This window comes from Perca fluviatilis, chromosome 5 (genome assembly GCF_010015445.1).
Source record: "Perca fluviatilis chromosome 5, GENO_Pfluv_1.0, whole genome shotgun sequence".
Lineage (NCBI taxonomy): Eukaryota > Metazoa > Chordata > Actinopteri > Perciformes > Percidae > Perca > Perca fluviatilis.
In genome coordinates, this window is record NC_053116.1 from 7673017 (window position 1) to 7690328 (window position 17312).

General features: G+C 43.5%; 1 protein-coding gene across 1 annotated transcript in view; it reads right to left on the bottom strand.

Annotated features, from left to right (window-relative positions):
* Window positions 1-1445: 1445 nt before the first annotated feature.
* LOC120558669 (monocarboxylate transporter 1-like) overlaps window positions 1446-17312 on the bottom strand; it is a 32799-nt gene continuing 16932 nt past the window's right edge. The window contains exons 2-5 of the mRNA XM_039799778.1: window positions 15387-15707; window positions 4290-4433; window positions 2570-3385; window positions 1446-1784 (exon numbers count right to left, since the gene is read on the bottom strand). Coding sequence (XP_039655712.1) covers window positions 1495-1784; window positions 2570-3385; window positions 4290-4433; window positions 15387-15603 — 1467 coding nt within the window. The 5' untranslated portion in view covers window positions 15604-15707 and the 3' untranslated portion in view covers window positions 1446-1494. The remainder of the gene's footprint in view (window positions 1785-2569; window positions 3386-4289; window positions 4434-15386; window positions 15708-17312) is intronic.

Here is a 17312-nt window from a genome sequence, read left to right on the forward strand (position 1 = left end):
AGTAAACTCAGTCATTTATAAGAATGAGTCGCTGAGTATTTGTGATCGATTTCAAACAAACATCTGATATGACACCTTCTGGACAGTTCAGAGACAAACCAGGACAAAGCGTTTCGTACTGCGGAGGCTGAAGTTCAAAACAAATGAAATGATGAAACCTGGCGTCAGTTTAAAACGGTCTGCTGACAAAACGCACACACAAGTCCTCTCGTCCAAATACATCAAAAATCTATATTAAAAAGATTACTTGTTGTAAGATTGTCATTAAACAGTGCACTAAAATAGATCATTTTTCTTTAAAAACATCACAAAGGCTTGTTGATAGAACCGTAATCTACAATGTGTTATTTGCTTTAAAAAAAATAAAAAATAACAACGTATCGGGTACTGCAACTCCTCTCGTCCTATTTTGGCACCACATACACACCCAGGAACACACTCCCAGCCTCTTTTTCTCCTCAAAAAAACAGGGTGTGGTGTCCTTTAATACCGTGAGTGCTGGTTACACAGCATGTGGGGTGTGCAACTGTGTGAACATTTTGTTCAAATGGGTCTATCAATACAACAACGCAGGATGAGCTGCTCATGTTGGGAGGGTGTATGGCACGAAATTACACACACAGTGCACACAACACATTTATGTACAAGCACGCTATAAACTCACAAACACAAAGCATTGTGACCCTCTGGACCCCTCAAAAGATTCCTACATTAGTTTTCAACTTCCTTACTTGCCTATATAGCTTTGTATTTTTTTAAACCATTTGTGTGCCTTATATCCTCCACTAAGGGTTACAAAATGGTACTGCTCCCTGTGGTGGTGAACCCAAATAAAAAATTGTGCATGAATCTACATAGAAACCTGGAAATGCCACACTCTGAACTAATGTGAACAAATAGATTTACTGCATCTTGAGTAATCTGAATGGGGTCCTTTCAATTCACGTCCAGCCCTTGAGTGAATGCAATGCAAGTATGTGAGGAGAGGGGAGAATGTACAGTATTCTTCCAAGTACTGCAACAAAAATATCTACCGTTTGACTCGGAGTCTCAGTTTTGACTAAAACCAGAGTCAAGGTTCGTGTGTTTTCGCGCGGGGGTGTGGTTCTGAAATTTTGACGGCAGCTCGAGACCCTGAGAGTAAAGTCCTTCTGTCCGTTGTGCGTCTCCCTGGTGTTTGGATGAGATATTATAGAAGTGGTGTTTTTGCTCCGGGGGAGGACTTGAGTTCACCAAAGGCACGACAAATACCAACAACCAGAGGTCTCGACGCGGTGAAAAGCTGCGGTGACGAGCATTACCAACAGCTAAGCTTCACGTCACAGCTGCTGGTCTCAGTTTTTTTTTTTATGACAAAAGGACATTTCTATGGCTTCGGGCGTTGTGTACGAAGGTTTTATCGCTCTATAAAAACGACGGCGTGTGGCCGCTGCGACTCTCGTGTGGGTTTCTGTGAAGGGGGTGTGCGCCACGCTTTTTTTTTTTTGACGTTTTCTACACCGTGTCCTCGTCCATCTTGGCGACGTCGTCCAGCGTGACGGCGGCCTTCGCGTCGTTCTCCTCCTTCCCCGCGTCGGATTTCGACGGCGAGGGAGGCGCCAACATGGCGGCGCGCTCTTCCTTGGCCTCCTCCTTTTCCATCTTCTCCTCGGCTTTCTTCTCTCGCGCCAGCAGGCGGTAGTTGATGCCCATTCCTACGAAGAGCATCACGCCCGCGACCATGAGGATGATGCCAGAGGAGATGTAGGTGTAGTCATAGTTGCCGTAGTAGTTATAGAAACTACCTGGGGAGGGGGACAGAAGACAGAGAGACCAATCAGATTTGTTGACCATTTCGACCATTGTCTTTATAGGACAGTCTGATGAACATAAAACTAGGAATGCACCTTTCGGACTTTTACTCTCCTGATTGTCAATACCCTTTTCCCCAAATTTGAAACCTGTTCAATTCTCTCGCTGTACAAAACTCACCATTCCTCTGCAAGTACACATGAGGCTGCAACAAAGCGTTCATTTCATCAGCTAATCGGCTGATTTTTCTCAATGAAATGTCAAGAAGTAGGCTCTCTTTTGTATGAACATCCAAAATAAAACCAAGAGACAAGTTGACAACAGAGAACATTTGATATTTTTGCTTTAAAAAAAAAAAAGACAAGAAAAAAAAAGTTGTAATGTAATTATCAAAAATAGTAAGATGGATCAATAACTTAGCAGCTCTAACTGTTCACCTAACTTCTTAGAGATATTTTGCTGATATAAATCCACTCTGTGTCATTTTAGTGTTTTTTCCCCCCACCTTTATTTATTCAGCGGGAGTATACCGATGCTGACTAATGCTCGTTTTTTTCCAGAACGCCCTGATGAGTTACACATTCACACCATTACAGTGAGCAGTTTGGGGGGGGGGGAGGCTCAGTGGTGGTGCTGCTTTTTCACTTTCCTCAACGACTGACTGGATTGAACCGACAGACCTTCCGGTCACAAGGTTGCTTCTCTAACTTTAAGAGCGACCTTTCACCCCTCCCCCCAAAAAACAACCCCTTCACGCGATGCATGCTGGATGTCTCACCTGTTAGCGGTGGGCCCAACAGCACCGGCCCACACTCCACTATGGTGACCAGACCCACGGCCGAGGAGAACCTCTGAGCCCCCACCAGGTCCATCAGCGTCTCAAACAAGACCGCACTCAGCCAGCCAAAAGCGAAACCAAAGAAGATGGCGTACACCACGAATCCAGTGTAGTCCACGGACATCGGCGCCAGCACGTGACACAGTCCGTTGTAGAGCACGGCAGTGGCGAAGAAGTACTGAATCCTGGGCCGGACCCATCTGGTGTTGGCCAGCATGCCCATGGAGGGCCGGGCAACCATGTCAACGAACGCCAGCACCGAGAGCAGGAACGCGGCCTTCTCTTTGCTGATGTCCTTACTCTTGGCATAATTGGAGAGGAAGACGAGCGGCGCAAAGAGGCCGAAGAACATGACGACGTTGCCCATCAGGTAGAGCAGGAAGCCGCGGTGTTTGAAGAGCGTCAGGTCGATGAAGGAGTTGATGGTCTGCAGGACGGTCCTCTTGGGCTGCGGCTGCACCGGATCCACCGCCTTGACCTCCCCCGCCTCCGAGTCGGGCTTGGCCGGCTGCGGCTTGGGTCCGATGGGGCGCATGAGGGAGCCGGCCACGCAGCAGTTGAACAGAAGTCCGCCCAGGATGAGGAAGCTGCCTCGCCAGCCAAACTGATCGTACATCCATGAGTTGAGAGGGGCCAGGGTGGACAGAAACACGGGGCTGCCCGCCATAGCGATGCCGTTGGCGATGGGCCGCCGCTTGTAGAAGTATTTACCGATCATAGTGAGGGCTGGATTCAAGTTGAATGCCAGTCCCAAACCTGGAGGAGAGAGAGGGAGGGAGGGAGGGTGGGAGAGGAAACCGAAAAGAAGGGGTACATTTTGGGGATTAATAAAGGAATTCTTCTGGTGAAGGAAAACCGGTGAAAATATTTGGTGAATAATAGTTTATACAGAATGCGATCAAATTTGCTGATTTCACAAAGTCTGCCACAATAGGATTTCAATTAAATTGACCTGCGATCAATATAATATGCCCATTTAACATCAGTTCCATTCCTATCAACTCACCAAAAACACCTAAAATAGGATTTCAAAATGTTCTTACTAAGCATTTCAATAAAATAAAATAAAAACTCCCACAATGAAATGCGGTAGTATCGACATCGTTCTTAACAGCCAAACCGACAGAAACCAAGGAGCGCTGTAATGTCAATAATCTTTATATTTCTACATAATTCAGATTTTGTCACTGCGACCTTAGGTGTAGTTATTTAAGCATTATCTGGCGATGCCGCTAAAGACGAAGTCAGCATCTCCAACGGCAAGGAGGCGGCTCTCAGAAGGGATGTTGAAAATAACAGCTCAAGTGTGTCCGAAAAGATACACACTACTGTTTAGTTACACAAAAGTATCTATACATGTTGAGTACGTAGGGCAAAATAATAAAAATAATTAATTAGGTGCATCTTAAAGACAATCGGTATCAATATTTTCACTTTGCATCAATGATATTAGATCATTGATCATTGAATTGCTATATCAATGTATCATTACCCTCCGAGTGAATAAAGATCTCTTTTTTGCAGGAGAAGACTTGTATGGACTCTGTGTTTAAATGGACAAGCAAAATGGTTTTAAATCCACATGTGGCCCAAACACAAGAGCTCACAGTAAGTTAACCAGTCATTTGACAATTCCCTCTACTCTGGGTAAATGACTGACCTCCCACTACACCAATGAAGAAGTACAGCTGCTCCACGGTGTTGCAGAAGGAGGCCGCGATGAGTCCCGACCCCGACAGACAGCCGCCGAGTAAGATGATTGGCCGACTGCCAAATTTGTTCACAAGGATGCTGCTGATTGGACCTGGAGAGAAAGAACTGATGTCATATAAAGCACAGATACATAATACTGAAATCAGATGAAAGCAGTGTTGTAGTGTTGAATCTTAACAAGGATTAATCACCAACTAGTTGTAACATTTGAAGACATCCCCTTGGGCTTTAAGAGACTGTAAATGTCATTTGATTGGCCAAACAATTTATCTGCAGGTTAATGAATAAAGAAAACAAATGTTTCTTGCAGCCCGATGCACATGTACAGGTTATATGCAGATAAAAATAGTGACAGAGACATTGTAGTGCGAGACAGATATTACGTCGGCTCACCATTTCAACTTTTCACCGACAGGTGGTGCTATGGTGGCAAAAATGAAAGAGGGACAATGACTGATTGTGTAACAGCGCTGGTTGCATGAATGTTTCATGGAAGAAGAAGGGAGAGAAGGAAGAATAAAAAGGGGGAGGTAGAGGGAGCCAGGCAGTGCAAGGACACACAGAGTGAAAGTTAATGGAGAGGATTTAAAATGTAAGGAAAGAGAGAGGAGGAGCGAAGAAGAAAAAGAGGAGGAAAGAAGAGAGAAGAAGAGCCAGGAAGACTTTTAGACTTTTGATGTTCTTTAATGGAACATCTCCCGTGAAAACACCAGTACAGGGGATAACTGGACCAAACAGTTACACATTTTAACCACCTCATCCAGCCGTCTAGACTCACACCTTCACTCGCATGTTAAGAGAGAAGAAGAGCAAAGAAGAGAACAAGAGGAAAGCAGAAGAGAAGAGAGAAGAAAAGAGACGAGAAGAGAAAATAAGGAGAGGAGAAAAGAATTAGAGGATAAGAAAAAAGGAGAACAGGAGAGAAGAAAAAAAAAAAAAAAAAGAGATGGGAAGAAGAAAGGGGAGTGGAGGCGTTCCACTATGAATGGGACTCCCATGCCTATAGAGCAACACTGGATGCTGGACGTGAATACAACAGCAGCTCTGTGTGCAGCTACACTGCATGACGACAGGGCTGAACTACAACCACTGCATTTTGGGAAATCCTCTCAATTGACTTTTATTTTTGCAAAGAGTTGATAAGATGATAAGAATTTTGAACTGAGATCTCATCCAAGATCGGGGGTACAGTTAGCCTGGCTCCTTCCAAAAAGGACAAAAATAGGAAAACAAATTAACACAAATTCCATACCAACATGCCATTTAGTAGGCTAAAACAATATGTGAGATGTTTTAGTATTTACGAAACCTTAAGAAACAAATAGTACGTGAATTGCATACTATTTCCGGTAAAATAGGACAGTATGCAATCACTGGACTCAGAAAGCAAGGAGCTCTGTAATATCAATAACTTTCATTTACTGTACATTTCTACATATTTTTAATTGTGATTTTGTCACTGCGACCGTAGGCGTAGTTATTTAAGCATTATCTGGCGATGCTGCTAAAGCCGAGGTCAGCGAGGGTTACCATGGTTACGAGTCTCCAACGGCAAGGACGAGGCCCTCAGGAAGGGACGTTGAAAATAACAGCTCAAGTGTGTCTGAAAAGATACACACTACTGTTTATTTACACAAAAGTATGTATACATGTTGAGTACGTAGTGTGGACTATGTGATTTCGGACGCAACCTATATGCTGTTTGTTTGTGTCAGAGATACTCCGATGAATTGATTATTAAAAATAGTTGGCGATTCATTAAATGGATTAAATCGATCAATCTATGCGGCTCTAAAATAAAAGTTAAAAAATGAAAAGTTGAAAAGAAATGATCTCTGAAGATCCACTCTCTTTCTAGAATCACTACTGCTGTGGTGTCAGCTGGCATCCATTTCCTCAGAGCCAACCCACCCAAACACACACACACACACACACACACACACACACACACACACACACACACACACACACACACACACACACACACACACACACACACACACACACACACACACACACACACACACACACACACACACACACCTTTGCCCCTGAAACTCGGCAGCTGACAATGTGCTCGGCGGCAGCTCTGGATGCACGGGCATTCACTCACTCATGCGCTCGCTAAATCCCTCCCCAGTTTCTGGGTCGTGTCCGTCAGTGAGGGTCTGACTAGCTCGCACAAAGGCCGTCTTGGCGGGTTGCCGTGTTCGGGAGTGGTGGGTTTCCGTGTTGCAGACAGGGAGGAGATAAAAAATAAAAAAAAGAGGCAAGCACAGAGGCACACACACACACACTCTACCAGAACACCCATGGGACACCCAGGACTAGAGCATGAATTGGAGCTTGTTGGAAGCTCCGCGGGTGAACAAAAGTGAACCTGTACAAGGACAGGGATGAATCTGCAGCCACTCAACGCTCACACACACAAACTAAATCGGTAGTGACAGTCTTTGTTGCCGTCTGGCAAAACACAAAGAGGGCAGTGAGTAGTGTTCTCAGAGATATTATATAAACAATTTGTTCTCCCCCGCCTCCCTCCATCATTTGCTCTCGTTCTCTATGTGAAAAGAAAAGAACACCGAGTGAAGAAAAGAAAGACTTGTCCTCAGCTACACTCTGACACAGCATCCACAGGTGAGGAAGAAAACGCGTGTCCACACTGAACCCAGCGGTGACGACATAGTCCTAAATCTAATTTAGGGATAGACCGATTATATGGATTGAGGAGACTTCACAGATACTGACTCAGAGGTCTTCAGACTAGATACAGCCTTATTCAGATCTATAAACCTACACGCTCGAGGGGGAGAGACAGTCATATATACACAGATCATGCAAAGACCACCTTTCTCTCTGAACAATAAGTTAAAAAGGTCCCATGGCATGAAAATTTCACTTTATGGAGGTTTTTTAACATTAATATGCGTTCCCCCAGCCTGCCTATGGTCCCCCATGGCTAGAAATGGTGATAGGTGTAAACCGAGCCCTGGGTATCCTGCTCTGCCTTTGAGAAAATGAAAGCTCAGATGGGCCGATCTGGAATCTTCTCCTTATGAGGTCATAAGGAGCAAGGTTACCTCCCCTTTCTCTGCTTTGCCCGCCGAGAGAATTTGGCCCACCCATGAGCGCGAGACGACATGGCTTTCAAACGAGCAAAGTGCCCCCCCTCTCCTCCTCAATAGCTACAGACACAGAAATGGCACATCCTAAGGAAAGCTCATTGTGGGACTGGCTCTAGTGGCTGTAATTCTGCACCAAGGCTGAATTTCTGGAAAAGAGACTTCAGATACAGTATTAGGGGACCACTAAGGTCTATATAAAAGAGACTTCAGATACAGTATTAGGGGACCACTAAGGCCTATATAAAAGAGACTTCAGATACAGTATTAGGGGACCACTAAGGCCTATATAAAAGAGACTTCAGATACAGTATTAGGGGACCACTAAGGTCTATATAAAAGAGACTTCAGATACAGTATTAGGGGGCCACTAAGGTCTATATAAAAGCATCCAAAGAGCAGCATGCCATGGGACCTTTAACGGACCCCTTTATACTGTTTGGACTCACATCTGGAGAACCACATGTCAATCACATAATCCTAACACTTGGGGTCCCCCAGTTAGGTGGTCTCTGCTGTCGGGTAGGCCCCCTCCAAAAAGGTCACAGGTGAAGATTACATAAGTTGTTATTCAGCTCTTCTTCACACAAAACATAGTAATTACACTTTGAGAACATTAGTTCTCATGGCCTCCTGATCCTGTCATGGTGTCATACCCAGATGTTTCCTCTAACTCTCACCACACAGGGCCCCCCCATCAACAGTCAGGCACGTGGGGTTTACACACACACATAATAACCCTATGTAATATATTGTATAAGATGTGTCTGAAAGCATGCAGACTTAATATTCAACCTATCAATTCCTAAATCTTAGTTTTGACTTAAAAAATTTCATTTTCACTGTTAACACATATCGGTTCCAAATATCGGCCTTGAAAAAAAAACATTATCGCTCGATCTCTAGTCTATTTTTTTAGCTTTTGCTTCTTACTGTGCAAAGGGTTGTTGATTTTATCCTATATGACAATGTACTTGTCTTTCATTTAGCCAGCCATTCGTTACAGAGCAAATGTCAGTCCGACCACAAACACAACAGAATAGAAGAGAAGAGGGACAGGAGAAACAGCTGACTGGAGCCGCCCCAACAGTTAAATGTCTCACGTTACACACAGCACACATCATCCCTCCATCCGGACAGAAGCATGCTTAATCCCTTTCTTTCAGAGTTGGATAAGACCATGGATACCATTGTCACGCGAAGCTGGAGCCAGAAGATGGTTAGCTTAGCATAAAGACTGAAAACAGGGGGAAACAGCTAGCCCGTTCTATCCGAAGGTTAAAAAAGAAGAAGAAAAAAATAAAAAATAAAAGGATGGATTGGAGGATAAAACCATCGAAATACAAATGTGTTCACAAGTAAGCTTTAGTGTTGCTGGTAGTTGTATTTTTTTTCTTTTTAAATCTTTGGACAGAGATAGGCTAACCGTTTCCCCCCCGTTTCCAGTATTTATGCTAAGCTAAGCTGTAACTGGTTCCAGTCTAATATTCACCATACAGACATCAGAAAGCAAATGAGGGCATTTCCTAAAATGTCAAAACTATTCATTCTTCTCTACTTTGGCCCGGATGTTCTCTGGATGTGTGAATGCTACACTTGGCTTTTGTCTAAGTACACTCAGTGGCCACTTCATTAGGAACACCTGCACAACGTAATGCAATCCAATACAACAGCTCGGCTACAAATTCTACCTTTACAAAAGTTTATAAATGTTACGTTTGTGTTGACATCGTCTTAAATGTGTAAAATTAGGTGTGGTGTTGTTCTGGACTACATTATATTAGGTGGCAGTGTTGCCACAGTTACTTTGAAAAAGTAACTTAGTTACTTTACAGATTACTTGAGTTTAAAAGTAACAAAGTTAGATTACAAGTTACTTTATTAGTAACATTCAGCAACTGCCGACAACACCCCCACAGCCTCAACATAAAAATGACAACCGGTTTACTGTGAGGCAGCTCGGCATTGCCAGTAGTCGGGATCTGGTTTATTACGGCACGGAAGAGAGCGAGTCAACCGTGTTTAAGGGCAGCATTTCCCTACAACATACTGCCCGACCAACTTCTTCAACTCTCCCCCACTTACTGGTTTTGCACCGAAGTCCAGCTTTTGCTGTTTGGGGGACCTCCTGCTCTCTGCTTCGCACCACCTGCTGGGACTTGCTCTGTAAGTTTGACTGCAGTGCTGCGACTCCAAATGTTTCTTCAAATTTGACGTAGTGTTTTTGTAGCTAGATAGCACTTTGTCGGCACCAGCACAGAGTGAACAACCAACCTTAATACTGCCGTCTTTAGCTGACACAAACTCTAAATAGTGACTGGATTTCCAGCTAGAAAACGCGCATCTCTCTCCTCCCTCCATTGTTGTTTACGTTTGTGTCGCTGCGTGGTACACGTGACCTGTCCTCATGCTGAAAACGTGACCTGTCCTCATGCTGAAAACGTGACCTGTCCTCATGCTGAAAACGTGACCTGTCCTCATGCTGAAAACGTGACCGGTCCTCATGCTGAAAACGTGACCGGTCCTCATGCTGAAAACGTGACCGGTCCTCATGCTGAAAACGTGACCGGTCCTCATGCTGAAAACGTGACCTGTCCTCATGTTGACGTGACCTGTCCTCATGCTGAAGACGTGACCTGTCCTCATGCTGAAGACGTGACCTGTCCTCATGCTGAAGACGTGACCTGTCCTCATGCTGAAGACGTGACCTGTCCTCATGCTGAAGACGTGACCTGTCCTCATGCTGAAAACGTGACCTGTCCTCATGCTGAAAACGTGACTTGTCACATACGTGACTGCACTCCCCGAGACGCAAGAAGTAAGCTAAAATATATATTTTTACTAAGGAAGATGATAAAAATAGTAACGCACAGTGACTTGGTTAAGTAACTTTAATCTGATTACTGGTTTGGAAATAGTAACGCGTTAGATTACTCGTTACTGGCATCACCGTTGAGGGGTTTAAAGTGCCCATATTATGAAAAAAATCACTTTTTCTGGTATTTGGGGTGTTATTTTGTGTCTCTGGTGCTTCCACACACATACAAACTTTGAAAAAAATCCATCCATGCTGTTTTGAGTGAGATACGGTTTTTGAATGTGTCCTGCTTTCAGTCTCCTGGTGAGCTGTTCAAAATCGGCTCGGACTGTGACATCACAATCCGAAATGAGCTGGCTAACTGCAACAGTTAGCTCGTAGCGTTAGCATTAGCATGCTAACACTAATGCTAACACTAGCATGGTACCTCGTTCTCAATAGCAAAGCACTGCTACAACACACACAAGTTCACCATAATCTACAAAAGAACTACTTACATGCGTGCCCTCATTTAGAAGTCTCCCAGCTAATCCTGCCTTGTAACTGACCAAAGTTGGAGAAACAACAAAGTCTTTTACTTCTATGGAGCTAGCTAGCTGACATGATCTACATCTGAGCTACTGAGCATGTGCGAGTGCAATCAAAGATAGTACAGAAGAAGAAGAAGAAGAAAAGAGGTCTCACTCTGTAGCTAAAACAGAAACCAGGTGAAAAGAGGATCTACAGCAGTGAGAGAGAGCTGTGCAGTACAACAAAAATATGGTGTTTTTTGAAAATTAAACCATGTAAACCTATTCTGGTACAACCTTAAAATACAATTATGAACCTGAAAATGAGTATAATATGGGCGCTTTAATGTTTTGTCCTTATTTTTATACACAAAGAGGAGATAATATTAGGAAGACCTCTCAATACAATGCCGTCTAGTACAACACCATAGTTGTGCTTAATTGCATTAGATTGTACAGGTGTACATTAAAGTGGCTCCTGAGTGTTTCCTATGTGTCTGTTGTACTCCTGGGAAGCCAACTTTGACAATCATTTCACGTGTTTTCATTCATTTGCTGAAAATCTGCTTAAATCTAAACTCCCCCTCCCATGCCTAATCATATCAATATCCTGTAATCCCTAGCGCTTATTGCATTAAAACGAGCGGATGTGCACCCATGCACAAATTCACACACGCAAACACACACACACGCTGACGCTCTCCTTCAGGCTATCCTCTTCATTTGTTCTGTTCTTTTCCATACTGCTTATTAAATCCCCAGTTCTGCTGAATGTGATTTTTTATTTTATATATATTTTTTAAATATATTTGGTCATTTCAGCTACAATAGAGTCAAAAGACACAGAGTAGGGCTCGTCAGCGGTCCACGTTTGTGGTTTTAGGATCTCCTTTTTGTTGTTTGCCAGCGTTAAAAATGTTTTTTTTAAAAGAAAGCGCACAAGTTCAGGGAAATCTCCAACTGTTGGCGTTTTTCCATTACATGGTACCGGCTCGATTCGACTCAAAAAAAGTCCCTGGTACCGGCTAACAGGTACTTTTTTTAGTATCGCCTCCGTTGAGGTTCCAAGCGAGCTGAGGCGATACCAAAAGGTGACGTGAAAACCTGCAGACTGATTGGTCGGCGAGAATCGTCACTAATCACTGCGTCATCATTGCTAGCGACAGACGGGGGTGTCCTGAAAAAACCCGCCATTTTTAAATAGTTTAGCCAGCGGCGTTTTTTTTGCTGCCGCCAGCTTCTTTTGAAACTAAATTTGTCTTCTGGCTGTGGCAACGGCCCCATGCCGAGAGTCAAAAACAACACACCTTCGACGTTCTGTGTGTGTGTGTCGCACTAGGTCACGGCAGTTTCCTGCGGCGTCGCTATGACGACCAGCCACGCTCGCCTCAGGCATGAGGCGGTACGAAATCTGCAATGGAAAATGGACGGGGCACCGCGACCGAGCCGAGTAGAGCTGGGTAGGCGCCATATATGACCATTTAGACAAAGAGGTCCACTTTCTAGATTAACTGCTGGACCACCTGTCAATTTTTTTTCCAGAGTTAGCTCAAAGCATTTATATTTTATATGTTTTGTATCTTTTCATTTCGTTTCATTTCTTTGACCATAAAACTATTTCATGGCATTGTGGTTTGTACGCATCTGTGAAGCACCTTGTGAACTCTGGCTTTGAAAAGGGGTTTACAAAAACTATCAAATAAGTCACCCATTGCGATTACATAAGCCAGTGTTCTTTCCTTCCAAATGGAATAATTAGTCCTTTCGACAGTTCCCACAAAAATATTTACATTAGGCCTGAATACAACAATAACAAACAGCTTCCTGTTAATAAGCCATCACAATTTGTGTATATATAAAAAAAATACTCCTCCTAGAATTTTTTTTAAAAGAGACTAAAGTCAGTCAGGCTCTTGGCATCATTACTAGGCTTTTGTACTGAAGCAACAGTTTGATCACTTTCAAGGAGCCTTGAGTTATTCTTCCCAAACTACCGCAGTACATACTGCTAATTCAGATATTTCCCCTGAGTAACACACTCCAGTTAAAAAAGGCGGTTAGGGTCACTGTGATTGTACATGGCAAAAAGAAATAATTTGCAGATATTAAAAACTCTTCAAAAGACAATGAAATCTTACTGGAGTGAGCTAGTTTATTGTGAAGTGGAATGTCATAGTTGAGCTCTTAATGTGATTATTAGTTAAATAAAATATAATCACAAATAGCCCTCAATTGGCAGTTCCCACTGTCGGGAGTTGGTCTACTTTGGTTAAACACAAAGAACACAGATACAACTGAAGTCATGTTACCGAGCGCTATACAGCGTTTCCTCTATGTTGATTTTGTAGTGGCGGCCCACCATGGCAAAAATTTCTACCGCCATGGTATCAGAAATGGGGCCGTACACAAATTGCCTTTTAAATTCTCCTGCCGACATAATGCACCCCCCACATTGCAATTTAACAACCAGTACAACTATTCAGAGGTTATTGGGCCCGTCCAGTTTAACTCCACATACTGTTGTGTTGATGTAGTTTATTGTCAAAACGTTTGCTTTCTTCCGAGTCGACTATTAAACCAACCGCTCCACCAAAAACGTCACCGCGGGGGGTCCGTTCTAAGTGTAGGTTGTTCGGACAGACCTGCCCCCACTGCTACAAAAAAAAAAAAGAAGAAAATCCTAAAAAGGAAAAACACTGGCTATAACCTATAATAAGACATGAACTGCACTCCAAAACGTGCAAAATGGTAAAGTCAAAGTACATGTAGCTGAAATTTGAAATAAGTACAGTACTTGAGTAAACATTCCACCACTGAAATGAATAAATAGACTGAAAACCACATATGTGTGTATCCTGTTTACAGTGTGGTTTGTTAAAAGAGGTGACTATGTATCGGCAGCTGAACATGATGCAACTCTTTTGCTTTGTTGCAGTTGGTTTCCTGCCTTAAGAAGGGGAGACCGAATCAGACTCTCAGATCCTCCTCTTCCTTTGCGCTGAGCATTTTTAACTGGTTCACACAGTTAGTCAGCTGTCAGGCAGCCCCAATAAATTAACACGCATGTCTTTTTCGTTGGAGTGTGTACGTGCACTTCCTCATGTCTAACCAGTGGCGACATCAGGACGTCATTAACTGGTGAGCTGGCTGAATTTTGAAACAGGGGAGGAGAATTTGAAAGAATTGGAAAACTACTTCAACATCTGGCTCTTTTTGTGCAATTTCACTCCTCCCCTCTGTGTCACCTCAGCAGTTTCCTCTCCTGAATGCCGAATTCTACTGTTGTACAGTTTAGAAAGTTCCCTCCTCCTCCTCCCCCCCCCACACTGCACACCCTACATGTAAGACACCATCATCAAAGAGTGCATTTGAACTGAATGAGGAGGGAACTTGCTTTGTGTCTTGAGACAGAAAGAGAGACATCTGATATGAAACTGGATCTGAGTATTGAGAGCCTTAAGAGCCTCAGTAGGGGGGCCTGGAGCTCTCTAGGGACACCTCTTTGGTCCTGACTGAGCGCTGTGGAGAGGTCTCGCAATGCGAGACTATCTTTGTTTGCCATCACTCCAGAGTATCCATTTCTCACATTGTCTCAGGCTCTCCCTTCAGCAGTAAGTGTAACTCAAGTTACTGAATAAGAGGTGAGAGAGTGAGTGAGTGAGTGAGTGAGTGAGTGACTTTATCACCTTATGTTTAAATTGGTGTTCAGGTTGTGCCAGTTATTGTTAAATTTCCTTTTATTTATGTTGTCTGCTTTGACAACATAAGCAATGTCTTGTCATGCCAATAAAGCTCTTTAAATTAAGAGAGAGAGAGAGAGAGAGAGAGAGAGAGAGAGAGAGAGAGAGAGAGAGAGAGAGAGAGAGAGAGTTTGTGTTGCTCCAGTGAAGGGTAAACAATAAAAATGCAGCGCCTCAGCCTGCAGAGTGTGTAATCCGGTGTATCAAATTCCCTTCTTTTGTTGTTATGTATAATACATTCTCTTTTTTTTTTTTTTTAAATTGTAAACTGCAGCTGCTTCAAAGCTGTACGGTCTGGCGATGCTATGTCCCATCTACTGGCAGTGCTTTAGATTTGATTTGAAAGAAGACATTCCTCGGCGTCGATGACCTCGGGGTTTCAGGACACGCACACCCATTCATTAGGAGAAAACATGCCACCGTGTGTGCCGTCTATTATTCGCCACATTGGAAATGGAGCAGAAAAACTCGACACTGTGCCAGTCAGGGTTTTTGGAGCACATCCAATGGGCACAACACCACACCTATATGAATCAATGAACAAGTTATGGGTGGTGATTCAGGCTAGTGTGGATGTACGGCTGATTTAAGACTTGAAAAGGAACAACCCATGTCTGCTGTGTGTAACGTTAGACTATTTTCGACGAATGAGGGTTCAGACAACTTATTTGAAATATAAATATTTCCATGCGCGTCTAAATCGCAAGGGTTTTTTGAACTGTACGAACAATAAAACATGTCCCCTATCAAATTAGGCAAATCTGTTTCGTTGTGTGTTAAATACCAATAAAAAGAACTTAAAAAAAAAAAAAAGTTGTTTTCTCTAATATGGAACACTTTCAAGTGCACACTCACCTCCAGCATACATGACAGCCAGCATGATGGAGGAGATCCAGGACACCTGACTGGGCGTGGCATCGAAGATGACCTCGATCTCTTTGAAGAACACCGTGATGGATTTGGGGAAGGCGTAGGAGAAGCCGATGGAGATGAAGGCCCCCACTACAACCGCCCAGCCCCAGCCACCTTCAGGAGGAGTGTACCCCACGGGCCCACCCACTGCTGGAGGCATGTCTGCTCACAAGGAGAAGAAGAAGAAGAAGACGAGTAGAGGACAGCTGGGCCCAGAGGAGAAGAAAAGGCCGTACCAGGTGCACTGAGGTCAGGACTTCAAACCTGTGGGAGAAACAGAGCAGAGAGCTGGTAAAATAAAAACATACTCCATTTTCTGCTCCTTCTGCAAGATTAAATATGTAGGAAAAGAGAAACACACACACCCACACACAGAAATATGAGGAGAAATGAAAGAAAATATGTTGGGAGTTTGATAGTTTCTTGAACTGCAACACCAAGTGCTGTTATGGTGAGAAAGAGCATCTGTGGCGGGGCCGCATGCCAACATGCCAGCAGTAGACAAACGGTAGGCATATTTAGAAGATTAGCCCATGACAACTTGGTTTTCATGGTCTACTGCCCCGCCCCCCCCCTCCCCAAAGTGGAAAAAGCCCATCACAATTTCCTATACTCCAAAGTTACATCATCAAATGTCCTGCTTTGTCAAACAAGCAACAAATCCTCCACATTTAGAAGCTGGAACTAGAGAATGGTTGGTCATTTTCTTGAAAATTACAATGAATCAGTTGTTCAAACAGTGGCCGATTCATTTTCTGTAGATCGACTAATCGTCAGTAGACCACTAAGGCTCTAACCATTTCCCTTCTAAAATAAAAAAGGTGCAATTCTGGAAGTGCCCAAGGTAACAAAATACCTGCTAGCGTCGACTGACCAAGGGGGGGGGCCTGATGAGGCAGTTCTTTCGTTGTAGAGATAAATAAAAAATAAGGAATTTAGCAAATAAGATCATGCTACTCTGAAGAAATAGTCTTGGATTTTGATTTGAGCAGTGCATTCTATGGCAGAACTCACCAAAAATGATTATTAGAGCGCAAACGGCATGTAAAAAAAAGCCCATGATGACTAATAACTACTAACCGAAGACTGTCAGCTGAACCTCATCTCACAGCCTGCAGTTCCAACCAGCTGGTAACCAAACTGTTGTATGTGTGCTGAACTAACTGCAGCATTTGATTAAGCACTTTGGTGATATGCATACACAATTGCCAAAACCAGCTGGATATCCCTGGGCTTCTTCAATGTACGTGTCCATCTAAATGTTCTCTCCTCTCCCCCCCCCCCATTTTAGGGAGCACATAACCAAGCTATTTATGGTCGGCACTCACATCAACTCTGCTAACTGTTTGGGCTGCTAACGGTTTCTGGCCGTTTACCTCAAATGGACTCTAGGATACAACTCCACAAGCCCCATAAAAGACTTCCTACCAAATATGTATAGTGATCCTGTATTTGAAAGAAAAAAGCAGAGCAATGCTGCCATTGTAGGGGAAGATATAAAAAGGAAAAATAAAAACGGCGTTGATTACATAACTGTACAACCCAAAGTACCGAGAGGGGATTCACTGCCCTTGGAATAACTAATGAACAGCCAGGCGTCTTGCTCTTCTACATGTTATATGGTCTGGATCATGCTGTAAACAACCATGCTCAGCCAATCATTACACAGCCAGCCTGTTCTAGTACAGTAACTGGTTAACTCAGCTCTGGGTGCATCCAGACAGCTGATGCTCATCACATGAACTTATACTTGACTTTCTGCTCCCTATTTTATGTCTGTTTCCTCACCACAAAGAAAGTTTGCAACTAATTACAAGGACTGACATGTATGCTACATATGTGAATGTTTGCATGAAGCAAATATACATA